Source organism: Caenorhabditis remanei, chromosome I (genome assembly GCF_010183535.1).
Source record: "Caenorhabditis remanei strain PX506 chromosome I, whole genome shotgun sequence".
Lineage (NCBI taxonomy): Eukaryota > Metazoa > Nematoda > Chromadorea > Rhabditida > Rhabditidae > Caenorhabditis > Caenorhabditis remanei.
In genome coordinates, this window is record NC_071328.1 from 15,485,120 (window position 1) to 15,495,119 (window position 10,000).

General features: G+C 38.6%; 2 protein-coding genes across 2 annotated transcripts; both read right to left on the reverse strand.

Annotated features, from left to right (window-relative positions):
• Positions 1-592: 592 nt before the first annotated feature.
• On the reverse strand, positions 593-2,168 carry GCK72_003312 (uncharacterized protein; the record flags this gene model as incomplete). Its single annotated transcript, XM_003093281.2, has 3 exons — positions 593-655; positions 760-905; positions 1,829-2,168. The coding sequence occupies 3 exons, from the start codon at positions 2,166-2,168 to the stop codon at positions 593-595; spliced, it is 549 nt and encodes a 182-aa protein (XP_003093329.2).
• A 2,657-nt stretch (positions 2,169-4,825) lies between these two features.
• GCK72_003313 (uncharacterized protein) lies at positions 4,826-9,664 on the reverse strand (the record flags this gene model as incomplete). The annotated part of the gene is made up of 9 exons (XM_053723961.1): positions 4,826-4,973; positions 5,886-5,993; positions 6,489-6,609; positions 7,113-7,279; positions 7,328-7,542; positions 8,400-8,489; positions 8,543-8,755; positions 8,831-8,974; positions 9,557-9,664. The coding sequence occupies 9 exons, from the start codon at positions 9,662-9,664 to the stop codon at positions 4,826-4,828; spliced, it is 1,314 nt and encodes a 437-aa protein (XP_053592606.1).
• Between the last annotated feature and the right edge of the window lie 336 nt (positions 9,665-10,000).

Below are 10,000 nucleotides of genomic sequence, written 5' to 3' on the forward strand. Positions count from 1 at the left end.
GAAAATCGGCTGAAATTCTAACAGGTGACTGTAGCTGGTCGCGATGTCTGTCTGTGTATCGGTCTGTCCAGTTCTTTTGCTTATTTTCGAGTTTTCGGGGTTTCCAGCTCTCTAACAGATGAAAAATCAGGATTTTTCGGAAAGAATTGGTTAAGAATGCTGAAAACCGATTTTCAGCTGATTTTCAACATAATTTAATCAGTTTTTTCTGAAAAATCCCGAGTTTTAGTCTGTTAGACAGCGGAAATCCCCAAAAATCCAAAAAAAAATTAGCCAAAAACTGGACAAACCGACCCACAGACAGACGCCGCTAACACCTACAGTAAACCGGATCCAGGATCAAAACTGGACAAAAGTTGAACCAATTTTTTCGGAAAAAAGCCCGAGTTTTGCCGAAAATCGGCTGAAATACCCAATCGATCCTACAGTACCCCTCTAGAAGCTACAGTACCCAAATAAATACATTTTATTCCTCCAAAAAACTCAATTACAATAATTACACAAAAAATAGAGTTTTTGGAAATACTAAAATCTGCGTTCTGGTCATTTTTAGTGTTCTTCGATCATCACGATGACGTCGGGGGGCGTGGCCTCAAGCAAAGTGTTGCTCGATCGTCTCGATGGCGAGTTCGTCTTGGAGCATTTGTTGGACACGCTGAAATTGGGAATTTTCAGTCAGAAATCTGGAATTTTTAGCCAAAAATAGCCGAAATTTCATGATTTTCTGTCAAAAACAACTGAAATTCATCGAAAACCTACCAAATCAGCAGTCGGAAGGTATTTCTGAATACGTGCCAAGCTTGCTGGCGAAATTGAGCCACGGAGCACTTTCAGAAGTTGGGCGGTCTCGCCAGTCAACGCGATCGCGTTTGACATGTGAATCGCACCCAATTCGGAGGTTTCTTCTGGAATTGATCATTATATTCGTGTAGATCAAAACTAGAGCTACATTTTTGTAGTTTGTAGTTTCGCGGTAGCTCCGCCCACTTTTGAGATATGCGTCTTGAAAAATAATTGTGGTTTTTCTGGAATTTTCAAGCGAAAAATTCGAAAAATTGGCTGAAATTTCCAGAAAAATCCTTAAAAACCCACAATTTTATGGCTCGGCTATCTTTAAAGGAGCATATCTCAAAAGTGGGCGGAGCTAGTGGATAATTGTTAACTCTGAAAAAAATCGGAATCCAGGATCCGGGGTACTGTAGTTGGATCCTAGGGGGTACTGTAACTTTAAGATCAATGTGTGAAGGATTACGGTAGTTGAGGATTCTAGGGGTTACGAAAGCTAGAAAATTGTATCCGGGTTACTGTAACTCTGGATCAAAAACTGTGAATCCAGGATCCGGGGTACTGTAGTTGGATCCTAGGGGGTACTGTAACTTTAAGATCAATGTGTGAAGGATTACGGTAGTTGAGGATTCTAGGGGTTACGAAAGCTAGAAAATTGTATCCGGGTTACTGTAACTCTGGATCAAAAACTGTGAATCCAGGATCCGGGGTACTGTAGTTGGATCCGAGGGGGTACTGTAACTTCAGGATCAGGTGTGAAGGATTACGGTAGTTGAGAATTCTAGGGGTTACGGAAGCTAGAAAATTGTATCCGGGTTACTGTAACTCAGGATGAAAGATCTTGGATCCAGGATCCGGGGTACTGTAGTTGGATCCTAGAGGGTTACTGTAACTTTAGGATCAGGGTGTGAAGGATTACGGTAGTTGAGGATTCTAGGGGTTACGGAAGCTAGAAAATTGAATCCGGGTTACTGTAACTCAGGACGAAAGGTCTTGGATCCAGGATCCGGGGTACTGTATTTCGATCCTCTATCTAACTCACCGTCATCCATATAAGCCTCTCCCAAATCCATTTGCTCGGTGAACAACTTCTCGCACACCTTTCTCACTTGCTCATCCTCGATATTGAACATCAAACCGGTTTCCTTACCGGCTCCGGCTCTCTGCGATTCCACGACGGCTTTCGGCTCTCCGGGAGCTGGAAGAGAGACCGATGGAGTCGCTCCGGCTCCAGGAGCTCCAGGAGCATCAGTAGCACCACAACAGTCAGAAGCGGAGCACTTCTTCGGGCGGCTCCAATAGTAGTAGATGATGGCGGCCAGCGCGGCGCCACCGACCACGGCGGCGGTCACAAGGATCGGACAACGGAACGGACGGTGCATTCGGTTTTTGAATATTGATTTTGAATTTTTGAATCGATAGGGAGGGGGACCACGTGGCGCAGAGACGTGGAGGTTGAAGAAATGGGAATGGGGAAGGTCACGCGGGAAATTTGAATTTTTTGAGAATTTTGAAATTTGCAGGAAAAAAACACATTTCCAATTCAAAATAGCAGCGAAAAGGCTCATTTTTATAGATTTTCGGTTCGAAAATTCCATTTTTCCAGAGATTTGAGCCATTTTTTTGCAATTTCCCAGAAGCAGCTCCGGGACGTTTTGAAACCAAAAAATTTCGACACTAAATTTGAAAAAAGTCAGTGAAAATAAAGCCTTTGCCGTTCAATTTTATTGATTTTGCATGATTTTGCTTTAAATTGTCTGAAATCCAATTAAAAAAACTAACATTTTCAAAATTTTAAGTAGAAAAAATCGTTTTTCGACTTAAATTATTGAAAAAGTTAAATTTTTATTGCATTTCAGACACTTTGAAGCAAAATCATGCAAAATTAATAAAATTGATCAGAAATTTCCTTATTTTTCAGAGATCTTTGTCAAATTTAGTGTCGAAATGTCTTGGTTTCGAAAAAAAAATGCAAAAATTTGCACAAAAATACCTGAAAACCCTCATTTTCAGCGGAAAAAATGCTGAAAATCGTGAAAATCGACTCGTATTCACCGGGAAAATGCACATTTCTCGAAAATCGTACTTACCTGTGTTTAGGCTGAAAATTATCTGAAAATCTCAAATTTTAGGCAGATCTCGGGTACGGTACCTCCGTTGGTTCTAGATTACTGTAGGATAATTTGTCTGTGTGAGGTCTATAGGGATTACTGTAGGATTCTACAGGTTACTGTATCTATGTTCATGTCGAAGTCGGTTTAAAAAAAGTAGTCGTGGCCGAATTGACGGATCCTAGGCCATCACGACTTCTTTTTATACCGATTACGAAAATAGTGTAGCTTACTGTAGTTCAAGGTTACTGTAGGATCGGCTTCTGTGAGATATCGGTTACTGTACCCATGCTAACTTGCTTACTGTAGTTTGTCTCAGGATACTGTAGGTGTTCCCAAAAATTCTTTGATCTACCTCCATCCATTTTCCCCAGACACCCCCCCCCCCCCGTCCATCCTGGCACACCGGACACCCAGCACCACTGAGAGCCTTGGTACCTGTCGCCTCCCTCGATTATCATATTTGTATAGAGGAGAAGGTTCCCACGAAACTATACTATATGTCTGGCGACAGGTATAGAAAATTGGAAGAACTGTATCATTGAAATGGGCTACAGTATCCCAGGATATCATAGTAATATCGAAATCACTATTTGAAAAATAATAGTCCCCTGGCCTAGGATCCGCCAACTCGGCCATCACACTGACCAACCGATTACAGTGAGAAACTACACTGACCAAAATTCCTGTTTCTTAAAATCAGTAAGAAGTCGTGTATGATAATGAGGGAAGCGACAGGTACCAAGCACTCGGTGGTGCTGGGCGTCCGGTGTGCCAGGATGGACGGGGGGTGTCTGGGGAAAATGGATGGAGGTAGATCAAAAGAATTTTTGGAAACACCTACAGTATCCTGAGACAAACTACAGTAAACAAGTTAGCATGGGGTACAGTAACCTATATCTCACAGAGGCCGATCCTACAGTAACCTTGAACTACAGTAAGCTACACTATTTTCGAAATCGGTATAAAAAGAAGTCGTGGCCTAGGATCCGACAACTCGGTCATCGTCACTCGACACAGCTGAAAACGAGTGTTACCGTAATATTATGGGAAGGGAAATTTGAAATTTTTCAAACAGTTTTTTCGTCGAAAAACATGAAAAATCACTGAAAATTTGTCAGAAATAATTCAGACAGTCAGATTTTTAGAATTTTACTGAAAGTTCAGCCGAGTTGGTCATAAAAAATGGGTTATTTTGACCTAAAAACCAGAAAAACCGTATTTTGTCAATTTTCACGGTTTTTGTGGTTTTAGATCGAAATAACCCAATTTTCTGACTGATTTTGCTGATTTTTTAATTAAATTCCAAAAAAAATCTGTCTGTCTGAATTGACAAATTTTTCGCGATTTTTCATGTTTTTCTGGGAAAAATATGATAAAAATCGCTCGAAAATCGAAAAATTTCAAATTTTCCTTTCCCAAAATATTACGGTAGCACTCGTTTCCAGCTGTGTCGAGTGACGTCATGGTGAGATACCACGATGGCCGAGTTGTCGGATCCTAGGCCACGACTTCTTTTTATATAGATTTCGACATTACTACGGTATCCGGAGGGTACTGTAGATGTCAGGAATACGGCAGTATCCATGACTACTGTAGCTTTGTACTGGAGCTGGGTTACTGTAGATCACAAACAATTTGAATTAAAAAAATTATTTATTAAAAAGGCGAAAAAATAGTACATAGTGAATTAGAAATCACAGACAAAAATACAATTATCACAGGTATCGGAGAAAGTTCTAGTAAGGGACATTTCGAAACCGAGACATTTCGAAACCGAGACGTTTCGAAATTTCCGGTTTTCAACACCAAACACTAAAAATCACAATAAAAATAGGTTTTTAGTGATTTTTTCACATTTAGCGTCGAAATTTCATGGTTTCGAAACGTCCCGGTTTCAAAATGTCCCTGAAATTCAAAAAATGATATCAATACAAACAACCCATATCCTTCTCGAAGTCTCCAGACGATCCGCCACGATTAATATGGAAGAAATCGACGATTTCACTGACATAATACCTCCGATCATACCAGAATTGATTGGCAAGCACCAGGTTGATGATGGATTGGTCGAATCTGAGAATTTATCGATTAGTCATGTAGATCAAAACGAGATCTTCATTTTTGTAGTTTACAGTTTTCAGATAGCTCCGCCCACTTTCGAGATATGCATCGTTGGCGTTAGAATAGCCTGGGGTGCCTGCGGCGCTTAAATCGGCTGATGTGACTTTGGCGCTAGAATCGGCTGGGGTGCCTGCGGCGCTAGAATCGTCTGGGGTGCCTGCGGCGCTGTAATTGGCTGGGGTGCCTGCGGCGCTTAAATCGTCTGGGGTGCCTTCGGCGCGAAAATCTTGTTGAAACAGCTATCTTTAAAGGCGCATATCTCAAAAGTGGGCGGAGCTATCAAAAAGTTGTCAACTACAAAAATATAGCCCTAGTTTTTATTTATATTTATTTTGCTGTTGACAATTTTTCTCACGCTCCACCCACTTTTTAGATATGCACCTTTAAACGCTTGGAGGAAAGATTATGAGAGGGGAAGCTAGGCACATCAATTTTTGAACATTTTTTGTTTCAAAAATCTTAAAAATGCCTGAAAACTGAATTTCAGAAAAAAACAAAAACAATTTGCCACCGGGTGGACTCGAACCCTGGTACTCAGGTGGGGGACATGTTTAGTCGAAAATCCCACTGAACCATTTGGTCACTTTTTTAAAAACTGCCAAAAATAGGGTTTTTAGGTAGTTTTAACGACAAAAATAGAATTTTTTAGTTATTTTGATGTAAAAATCACATCAAATGACTATTTTCGGTAGTTTTTCCTTCAATTTTTTCAAACTTCCAACTTTAAAGGCGCGTATCTCAAAAGTGGGCGGAGCTATCGAAAAGTTGTAAACTACAAAAATGAAGCTCTTGTTTTGATCTACACGACTGTATACGTTTAAAAATTAACCGATCTTAAAAAAGTCCATAAAAATCGATACTTACCGATGACAACCCGCATAATTGATAAACCGATCGTCCCCGTCGAACATACACCCGAGATCCGCCCCCTTTGGAGCCATGCAGTCTTCTTGGAGGGCACACAGGAAGTACCTGGAATTTAAGACTGGAAAATTTGAAAAAAAAAAAAAAAATTTGAGGAAAAATGACTAAAAAATTGAATTACAAAAAAAAATGAAAATTTTCAACTCGATGTAAAACTTTTACTTCTTGTTGCAATGTTCTAAATGTTATACCGTTGTATAGATCATAACTAGAACTTAATTTTTGTAGTTTGTAGTTTCTTAATAGCTCCGCCCACTTTTGAGATATGCGCCTTTAAAGATAGCAGACAACTGCCACCGGAGCCTGAGTATCCAACGGCTATCTTTAAAGGCGCATATCTCAAAAGTGGGCGGAGCTAAAGAAAACTTGTCAACTGTAGAAGTGTAGCCCTGTGTTTGATCTACCCAATGATCTAGAATTGAGACCGTTGTGATGTAATATAATTTCAGCACAGCGTCTCAAAGTTGTGCAATTTTCAGAAAATCTCAAAAAAAGTTTTTTTTGATTTTTTTCAATTTTTTCTGAAATTATCGATTTTCTTACCATTTCACCACATCCATCATTGTCTGCCGTGTATTCACCGCATACACAAATCCAGCATCATACATTTTCGCCTTTTGCTTCTTGAGCTCACTGGGATTGGTGGGGAAGTACTTGTAGACGGCTGGAAAGTGAAAAATAAGTATTTCTGACTGAAAATTTGCTGAAAATCACAAAAATCGGGTCTGGAATCCTCAAAAATCGAGTTTTCAGATCTAAAATTATATTTTTAGGCTAAAAATCTAGAAAAAATTGTTTTTTTTTTCAAAAATGTTTTTTTTTTGAATTTCTTAGGTAAAAATGAGATTTTCTGACTAAAAATTTGCTGAAAATTGCAAAAATTAGGTCTGGGAAACTCAAAAATCGAGTTTTCAGATCTAAAATTATGTTTTAGGCTAAAAATTTTTTAAAAAAAGCTAAAATCTGAAAAAAATTTATTTTTTGAAAAAACGTTTTTTTCGAGTTTTCAAAGTAAAAATGAGATTTTCTGACTGAAAATTTGCTGAAAATTGCAAAAATCGGGTATAGAAACCTTGGAAATCGAGTTTTCAGCTCTAAAATTATGTTTTCAGGATTAAAATTTTTTTCAAAAAAAAAAGTGTTTTTTTTTCGATTTTTTTGATCTACCTGGATTAGTGACCGACAGTATGCCATGTCCACTGTACCCATGCATCAGATACTGTCCCTTCCGACACTCCTTCAAATTCCTCTCCCAAATCTCTCGATTCCATCCGTCCTCGTGAGTCTCCCTGCCTTCTCGAAGGTCTCGAGCCGAACTTGATAACATGGGCGGCCTGAAATTTTTTTTTGGGTTACTGTAGCCACGCCTGGGGGTACTGTACCTGTCTCTGACGTGATTGTGGCAATTCACAAGGTCGTAGACATGAGAAACGTTGAGTTTCTCGAAAATCACCGACGAGTCCAAATACCAAATGGCGCCAAAATCACGGAGCGCCTCCGCGATGGCTATGGCCTTCCAGCGGTAGCTTTTCAAGGTTTTCATGTAGTCTGAATAGTTGGTGAAGTTGAAATAACGGATTTCCAGGTTGCAGGCTTTCTGAAAAATTGAAAATTAAAAAAACATTTCTACAATTTTTTTTTTGACAAAATCCTTAAGCTTGTAGTGCGCTTCCAGAAAGAAATTTTGTACGAAATTTTTATATGTCTGTGTAGATCAAATCAAGACCTTCATTTTCGTAGTTGACAATTTTCAGATAACTCCGCCCACTTTTGAGATATGCGCCTTTAAATAGGAATACCTTAGGGCTTGAAGAAGAAATGAAGCTATCTTTAAAGGCGCATAACTCAAAAGTGGGCGGAGCTATCTGAAAACTGTCAACTATAAAAATGTAGTCCTTGTTATGATCTACAAAACGATATAACTTTTAAAACAGTAAAACAAGAAAGAAATTTTTTTACATGGATTTGAAAATTGCACTTTGATGAAATTTTTTTTCTTCGTATTTTTGTTTTTGATCCTGGATCCTGGATCCAGGTTACTGTAGCTGGTAGAGGTGTCTGTCTGTGTGTCGGTGGTGTCGGATGTCCACCGAATTTTTCAGAAATTTCCCTGGAGTTTTTTAGATTTTAATGTCAATAATCGGCAATAAAATTTCTTTGTTGATTTTTACCCAAAAAAATTAGTTTGAAACGCTGAAAATCGGCTGAAAAGCTAATTAAGACATGCTTATTCTTGATTTATTGTGATCCGCATACATGAATTAGTATTTCAGCCGATTTTCAGCGTTTTCTACTTGAAAATTCCAGAAAATTCAAGTAAAACCGTGATTTTAAGGCTTGCAATCTTTAAAGGCGCATATTTCAAAAGTGGGCGGAGCAACAGGAAAATTTTCAACTATAAAAATATAGTCCAGGTTATGATCTACAATTCCATATAAATTTTGATCTACTCACATTCCTCAAAACCTCCAAATGCTCCTTTGAAATCCCCAAGTCGTACAAAACGATTTTGTTGTGAAAACCGAGTTTTCGAATCGATGAGATCTGAAATCAATCGATATTTTATAATAAGTAGATCAAAAAAAATTTTGACCTACCAATCGCTCGCCATTCCGAAAGAATGGATTATTAAAGGCGGTGACAAAGACCGGTTCGGGTGCCGCCTCGGTGTGCAAATCGATAAATTTCGAAGGGGATTCTGGAAAGTGGGCGTGATCTGGGTAGGGTAGATCGAAAATAAATTGATTACCAACTCTCTCCCAATCATCGACATACTTGCAATCGAATCGTTTACCGATGGTTTTTGGGTTCTGGAACAAAAATTTTTTTTAATTTTCAGAAAAATATTTCTGAAATTTTTCTTTTGGGATCAAAATTTTGATTACCTCCGGCAGCTTATAACAAAAATCATAAATATTCCCGGTTACTGTAGATTTGCAGGCACAATTCTCCGGAATTGATGCTTCTGGTGCCTCGGTGATATTTAGTGTCGGTTCCAGTTCGGGTTCCCGGCGGAAGAATGGGTGGATCTGGAATTTTTAAATTTCTTAAAATATATTCTTGTAGATCAAAAGAAAGGCTACAATTTTGTAGTTGACACTTTTTTGATAGCTCCGCCCACTTTTGAGTTATGCGCCTTTAAAGTTGGAAATTGCCTAAATTAGTCATTCTTAACGCCAAAATGTGATTTTTACATCAAAACAACAGAAAAATTATATTTCTGATGTTATAACCTAATTAAAACTCAATTTTCTATGTCAGAAATCACATTTTTAGAACAATTTAAATTTGGCCGAGTAGTTCTTGGTCAAGGTGCACCACTATGCGAATAGATACCAGGGTTCGATCCCGCTTGAGGTCAATTTTTCGAATTTTTCATTTTTTCAGTTTTCGGTTTATTTAATCTTGTGGGTCAAACCTAGGGCTACATTTTTGTAGTTGACAACGTTTTGATAGCTCCGCCCACTTTTGAGATATGCGCCTCTAAAGACCGAGTGCTCCCGCGTTCTAAAGCTGCTCTCTTTAAAGGTGCATATCTCAAAAGTGGGCGGAGCTATCAAAAAAATGTCAACTACAAAAATGTAGCCCTATTTTTGATCTACACAACTTACATCCTCTTCTTCCCGAAAAACAGTGTGTTTCTGGAATTGGACGAAAAGAAAAACGGCGAGAAAAACGTAGACGACCAGGAACACTAAGCTGTTGGCATGTAGACGCATCGGTTTGAGGGAACGAGCTGGAAATAGGGAAGATTAAAGGGAAACCAATGAAAAATTAGCGAAAAATAGAGAAAATTGTGAAAAATTGACCTTGTCGGCGAGTTTATTGAAAATTGTCAGTGGGAACTTACACTGACAACAAGTTACACTGACAAAAATTACACTGACCAAAAATTTGTGAATTTAAGCTTCAAAACTGATCTCGAAACCAAAATTTCCATAAATGGGGGAAGCCTTTTTCGAATTTTTAAAAGATCTTCTATTGGCTTCTTTTTCTTGTAATTCTCATAATGGTGAAAACTTGGAACGGATGGATTATGGATTCACTAAAACTAA